The 7,560-nt window shown below is 44.4% G+C and overlaps 1 protein-coding gene across 2 annotated transcripts; it reads right to left on the reverse strand.

Annotated features, from left to right (window-relative positions):
* Positions 1 to 4,797: 4,797 nt before the first annotated feature.
* On the reverse strand, positions 4,798 to 7,402 carry LOC100135782 (retinal arylalkylamine N-acetyltransferase). 2 transcript variants are annotated; one of them, NM_001124180.1, is given in 4 exon segments: positions 4,800 to 5,629; positions 5,669 to 5,987; positions 6,171 to 6,325; positions 6,607 to 6,853. In NM_001124180.1, coding segments are annotated over 4 exon segments (729 nt in total). In that variant the 5' UTR covers positions 6,758 to 6,853; the 3' UTR covers positions 4,800 to 5,525.
* Between the last annotated feature and the right edge of the window lie 158 nt (positions 7,403 to 7,560).

Genomic DNA, 7,560 nt, shown 5'->3' on the forward strand with positions numbered 1-7,560 from the left:
TCAGGGATTAGCCTTTCAAAGAATAGTATTGTATTTTCAGTAATGGCAGTGGCCCCCCTCTTTCCTGGTGTTTAGTGTGCTGCCCACTGTCAATTTCACTTCTGTGACCACATGATAACATGAGGATGTCTGTGTTGAGATGGAGAACCATACAAGGTAGCATGCCAATGAAATACACAGTGGATTTAATCTGGAGAGCTTCTGTGCTGCTGGGTGTCCAACCGGAACGGGCCGTTATGCCAGTAAATAAGGATCTACAGATGTAAATGTCCCTCCCCTTGTCCTGGTGAGAGGTGAAAGGTGTTGTGGGGACTGGTGAGAGTCCTCTCTGATGGGATGTCTAGTAAACAGATTAGTTGGTTACATACAGGGCTTTATGGGATTACTGGACATGAGCCTGTCTGGGGGAGGAAGTGGCCCCCTCCTATAAGTGGGGTCGTAAAATGAGGTTGTAAAATTAGTGACCTGGTGCCATAACTGGTTAAAATGATATAGGGATTAAAAACAGAGCGATTACAAAACACAGCCTAGCTATGAGAAGAATGCATTTGACAATGGGGAATTTGTCCATTAGGTCCAAATGTTACATTGTATTTTGCACCGGTTGGTGAAATGACTTGGTTCCATGCTGATGTAGATGATCCCTAAATTCCAAAATTGAGAAAAATCCATCAAGCAACAACTTGAATGCCCTGGTTGGCAGATTGATCATTGTAATATTGTTATTTTAAACAGCAGTCAAAGGTCTAAGGGACCACTTTGTTGATTTGTCCATGCTGTCTGAATAACTGTCATGACTGAAACGACACAAATTATGGTGTACATTATGACGACAACTCACTCATTCACTAGCAGTACGGAAGGTGGTGTGGCATGGAATCGTCCGTCCACCTCAATGAAAGTACAGTAAGTATCACGACTCAGGAGAAGACCCAGATGCAGACAGTTCGAAGTAACAAAAGTTTATTACAAAAACGGGGCAGGCAAACGACAGGTCAGGCAGAGGTCAGTAATCCAGAGCAGAGTCCGAAACGTACAGAATGGCAGGCAGTGTCACGTTGGTATAAAGGGATCGGGAGACAGGTGCTGGAATGTGTAATAAGGGTTTTTATTTACCCAAATTGCAGCGTGCCATGTAAAGGCACGGGGACGAAGACCAAACAAACACATATACAAAACACAGGGTAGAAACCCAAACAAAAGAGCGAGGAGTACCTTGAATAAATACACCGGGATGAGACCCGTAACATACATGCACACAATGATACCAATATACACCGGGACGAGACCCGTAGTCATCTGTGCAATACAAGCGGCACAAAAGCCAAAACACAGCACAGGTACTCACACGACCAACGGACATTGGAACAATAATCGACAGCCCAATGGTGTGAACCAAAGGGCACATTTATACAATTACAATCAGGGAAATGGGGACCAGGTGCGTGTAATGACACAGTTCCGGAGGGATCTGTGACAGGCAGGCTCATGGCAAGCCGAGGTCAGTAATCCAGGGTAGTGTCACAAGGTACAGAACGGCAGGCAGAATGGTAAAAACCAGGAAAACAGGGACTAGAGCAAAAACAGGAGTATGGGAAAACCGCGGGTATGCTCGACAAGACGAACTGGCAACAGACAAACAGAGAACAAAGGTATAAATACACGGGGGATAATGGGAAAGATGGGCGACATCTGAGGGGGTGAAGACAAGCACAAAAACAGGTGAAACAGATCAGGGCGTGACAGTAAGTTGTTTTCAGTTATTGTAAACAAAGCATAATGAATGACGATAGTAATTGCAGGCCCTTTTGTATTACTGTGTGATTATTGCCATAATGCCATACCACGGTCTTTGGCACTGATCCTGTGTCCACTGCACACAAGAGGAAGCATTTGCACCACTCTGTTTCCACTGTTGGAATGAATAGGCATCACTGACACCTGTCTTTCATTTAATACAATTTAGTGCCGCTCACGCTTCCAACACTGATGGCTGGGGGAGTCGACCTTCTTTCATTGCTGTGACCTCAGCAAACACATCGTACAGCAGCACTCCTCACTAACGGCTAGAAAATATCCCAACACTATTACATCCAGAGCAGCAAGGGGAAATGCACACATTTCTAAACAAAAGGATGGAATTAGGTAATCTGTGGCAAAAATTCGTTCAAACACACCATAGCAGTGTTTACATGGCTTTGTTGACATGTAGGGTGGTGGTTGTCTCCCCTTTGTAGATGGGATTTAAAGAATTTATCATGATACAATTTTAGGATAAAAAATAGGATCATGTTATAATTGAGCTTACTTTTGTAGATTTGGTTCTAAATAAATGAGTGAGGGGAGTTTATTTCCTTGAGCCAGATGTACCCTTCCGTGTGGGTTCAGTTGTTCACCTGGCAGGTTTGTGGATGACGACTGACAGGGTGACAATATGCCTTATTTGGGAAAAATGTACTCTGGAAGGCTTTACCTTCTCTCCAATAAATGCCACCTTGAGAGAGATGATCAATTTAAGCAGGTGTAATAATACACTTCATGCAAAAAGACAACACTAATATATGGCAGTCAGTGCTTTATTAAAGAAAAAGAAGAATGGAGCACTCGGGTTGGGGTGTAGGGTTTGAGCATAGCCTAGGGAGGGAGAAGCAGTTCCTCTTGCTGCTCTGTAGGCAAGTACCATGGTCTTGTAGTGGATACGAGCTTTGACTGGAAGCCAGTGGAGCCTGCCGAGGAGCAGGGTGACATGGGAGAACTTGGGAAGGTTGAACACCAGGCAGGCTGTGGCATTCTGGATAAGTTGCAGGGGTTTGATGGCACAAGCGGGGAGCCCAGTCAACAGTGAGTTGCAGTAGTACAGACGGGAGATGACAAGTGAATGGATTAAGACCTATGCCACTTCCTGTGTGAGGTAGGGTCATACTCTATGGATGTTGTAGAGCATGAACCTGCAGGATCGAGTCACTGTTTTGATGTTTGCAGAGAACAACAGGGTGTTGTCCAGGGTCACACCAAGGTTCTTTGCACTATGGGAGGGGGACACCGTAGAGTTGTCAAACGTGATGGAGATGTCTTGGGGTGGGCAGGCCTTCCTTGGGAGGAAGAGCAGCTTCGTCTTGTCAAGGTTTAGCTTGAGGTGGTGGTCCGACATCCAGCTGTCATCTGGTAGGAGCGGCTTGTCAGGTAGGATGCAATCTAAGAGTGTGCAGAGCCTGAGACGCCCAGCCCTGAGAGGGTGGAGAGGAGGATCTGATGATTCACTGTGTTAAAGGCAGTGGACAGATCTAGGAGGAGGATGGGAACAGAGGATAGAGAGTCAGCTTTGGCAGTGAGGAGAGCCTCACTGATACGGAGGAGAGCAGTCTCAGTTGAGGGACCTGTCTTGAAGCCTGACTGACATTCTGAGAGAACTAGCGAGAGAGTTGGTCAGAGACAGCACGCTCAACTGTTTCGGAAAGAAAAGAAAGAAGGGATACCAGTCTATAGTTTTTGATGTCAGAGTGGTCAAGGGTTTCTTGAGGAGGGGAGCAACTCTGGACGTTTTTAAGTCAGAGGGGAGGCAGCCAGTGGTCAGGGATGAGTTGATGAGGGAAGTGAGGAACGGGAGAAGGTCTCCACAGAGATGATCAGGATGGGTTTATCGGGCAGTTTGTCGGGTGGCTGGACCTCACTAGTCTCAGGATTTTATCTGGAGAAAGAGGTTAAGGCGTAGCGTAGTTGTTCTGTGTCAGTGGGATCAATAGACTCACTAGGCTGAGTGAATGAGGAGCTGATGTCATCAACCTTGTTTTCAAAGTTGTTGACAAAGTAATCTGCAGAGAGGGATGAGGAAGGGGTGGAGGATTAAGGAGGAATGAGAAGGTGGATAAGAGTTTCCTAGGGTTAAAGGAAGAAGCAAGAAATTTGGAGTGAATGAAAGTGACTTTCAAAGCGCATACAGAGGAAGAAAATGTTGAGAGGAGGGAGTGAAAGGATGATAGGTCCTCCGTAAGTTTAGCTTTCCTCGATTTTCACCCTGCTCTGTATGCTCGCAATGATTTTCTCAGCAATGGAACCGGAGGGGAGGGCTGAGCCGGCCAGGAGGAAAGGGGACAGTACGAGTCATAAGATACAGAAAGGGAGGAAAGTAGGGTTGAAGAGGCAGAATCAGGAGACAGGAGGGAGAAGGATTTAGCAGAAGGGAGAGATGATAGGATGGATGAGGATAGCGTAGTGGAAGAGAGAGAGCGAAGATTGCGACGGCACATGACTATCTGGGTAGGGGCTGATCTGGGGAGACAGAAAAGGAAGCAAAATAGTGATCTGAGACCTGGAGGGGGGTTGCAGTGAGATTAGTAGGCGAACAGCCTCTAGTAAGGATTAGGTCAAGCGTATTGCCTGCCTTGTGAGTGGGAGGGGTCCGGGAAAGGGTGAGGTCAGAAGAGGCAAGGAGGAGATAGAAAGAGATGGAAAGAAATGAACCGAAGGTAGACGTAAGTAGGTTGAAGTCACCTGGAGATATCAGGAGTCCTCTAGCTATAGATTGAAAGCTGCTGTCCAGTAGTCTTTCCTGTCCAGTAGCTGGCCATGTTAACGCAATCTTTAGTTCTGGGTCGTGACAAATGTTAGGCTGCGTTTACACAGGTAGCCCAATTCGGATCTTTTCCCACTTATTGGACCAATAATTTGGCAAAGGATCCGAATTTGGCTGCATGTGTAAACACAGCCAAAGTATGCATATGATGTTGTGTATTCTTATGACTAAATTATATTATCATTATTATACTGAAGTCATCCAAATTGAACATGCTCAGAAAGTTAATACATTATCATCTTTATTATATTTTTTAATAACAAAAACAGTACAAAAACATATTTATTAAAGATATGATTGGTTTCAAGGGTAAGACAGGTTCTGGTGGAGTAAGAGAAGATATTACATGGTTTGATTAACGCTCTGCACATGACCCAAAGGGAAATGAATAGACAAACAGTAATCCAAATTGGTGTGGATGTAGCCTACTTTTCTCATCGTATGAAAACGGGCTTGTTAAGTCACTAGATCTACTGGCAGTCCAATGAAAGGATCCTCTTGTAAATCCTCAGACGTTTACAGTATACCTAATGCCCACTAATAGAGATAAAGAGGCACGGTTGAGCTGCTAAAGCCTGGTAGTCAGTGACGTCAGTCCATATACCGTCAGAGAGGAGGGGGCTTGCAACCCAAACCTTCAGACAAAACTTACAATAAATAAAACGGGAACATTTGCAGTAAAAATATAATCTCACACAGACAGAAGTCACACAATATTTGTTCTAACATTCATTAGCATGTAGCTAGTTAACGTTGAAATATTCACATATTAACTAACGTTAAATTAAAACATTGTAATAAAGCTTAAAGACTCCCTGCATTGGTCATGCATGTATGGTGTGCACTTTAGACTACCATCTTAGATATAAATGTAAATGTTTACATCACTTTATTTTACATCATAGTTTATATGTACAGCAGGAATCTAATATCTTACTCAGTAAAAAAAGATTTACACATCAGCAGGCTCAGGCTCAGGCTCAGTCCTCTGAGTCTGTTCCTCCAATAACAATGCAGTCTCACTCCTCTGAATCGGTTCCTCCAATAATAACACAGACTCAAGCCTCTGAGTCTGTTTCTCCAATAATAACGCAGTCTGAGAAAAACCAATAGCTTCACTGTTGCGCCGCATCAGGGCATGGCCCCTCACAGGGTACTGCATCTCTGTGAAGGTCAGTGATGCCACCGTGATGGAACAGCGGCCCTGCACCTTGAAGCCAGACTTCTGGTAGAAGGGAACCAGGAAGTCCTCGCACATGAGCACTGCACGGCGCACATAGGGCAGGCAGCGTAGGTACTGCAGGTAGCGCCACATCAGGATAGGGCCCTTGCCCTGCTGCCGGAATGTCCGGTGGACCGCCAGCACATGGATATGAACTGTGGAACCTTTGGGCTTGTGAAGAGTTAGGGCGTCCTGCAGCAAAGGAAAATGCAAATGTAGCTCAAGTAGAGTTAATTCAATAATATGTATAGTGATGTGATACAGAGCACCTGATTTCGAAAAACTATCAGTGAGCTAATAAAAACACAGTAAGATATAGAGTAAATGACCTATGAATCAATAGGAAATTATATAACATCATAGAAGGTGTCTTACTAGGGTGAGTCTGTCCTGGTCCCATTGGGACCCAATGATGAAGGCTACTAGTCTCCCCTCCTCAAACCAGCCCATGGACAGCTCTGGACACAGCATGAGGAAATGACGCACCTCATCAAGGTGGAGCGGGCAGTCTCCTGACACAGAGATAAAGGCTGGCGGAGGAAAAGAGAGACACACTTTTTCATCATCTTTGGACTCACTGTCCAAGGCGGATCCGTATCAGTGCATTAAACCTATAAAAAGGGATTAATACAAAGTGTTATGGAAAGGAAGAGACAGTCAACGTGCGTAAAGCCCAAGGAGAGGCTGTTGGCACGAGATTTACGCGTGACTTGAGTACCCCTGATAACGCTAATACATTGTATATTCGTGCCATTAATTCATAACACATAATACATACACACATTTATAATTGAATCTATGGACAACTTACCCTCTTTCTCGATTTCGAACACGCTGATAGCATCTTGAGTGTTGAGCGGCCGGAACTCGCTTGCTGGCAGTGTGTGTCTTCTTTGGCGCCCAGGAGAAACAGAAGGGGATAGGCGCGGTTTCAGGAAAGGCAGGGCGCCCACTAGAGACATTTTACAACTTTTATAACTCCAGTTGGATTACTTCGATATTCTTCTGTTCCTTCTATTGTTGTTTGTTTGCACAAGTCTTCTCTCTTGGCTGTTACACGAAGGTTAATCTTCAATTTCCTCCTCTTGTTGGGTCAGCCTGTGCACAGATGACCAAGAGGGAGTATAATCCGTATTTATAGGATGTGGTCCATGTAGATGTGAGTCATTTTACCATTTAGAATATGAATAGTACGACGTCGGTGCTCATGAATGAAATATTAGAATTTGGAGCGAGGGAGAGTGGAGAGCAATTAACTAGAACCAGAAATTAAGCGACCTGAGGTCAGCTGCTTTACGCACAAATGGCAGTGTTGTGACAACCTGTTTATTAATTGCCTAAATAATTAATGTAACACAGAATAGAGAATTAACACACTGAATGTAATGCATTTACAATATATTTTTTCCTCGATATTTGATTGTCGTCATGTGCAGATACTCATATGCAGATACTCTGAAATTATATGGTAACCGACAAGAGCACTGTAACTGAAAATAACGTTGCTTTACTTACCTGATGCAATCTCATCCGAACACTCTCTACCTGCCTTATTGTCTTATCTCACCCTCTCTTTATCTCCTCCCTCCTCTCTCTCTTGCGTGCCCTGAAATACGTCCACCTCTTCATTATAAAGCCAGTGATTATTACTATGTCACGTGACAGATTATATAAATTGTTTCCACAACTCGGCGTATTAGCTTCTATCGTCATCCCTTGAGTTTGACTGACACATGGCAAAGTGGATATTCTCCTGTATATTTGG

The sequence above is a fragment of the Oncorhynchus mykiss genome, chromosome 13 (genome assembly GCF_057628025.1).
Source record: "Oncorhynchus mykiss isolate SJ-2025 chromosome 13, ASM5762802v1, whole genome shotgun sequence".
NCBI classification, from domain to species: Eukaryota; Metazoa; Chordata; class Actinopteri; order Salmoniformes; family Salmonidae; genus Oncorhynchus; species Oncorhynchus mykiss.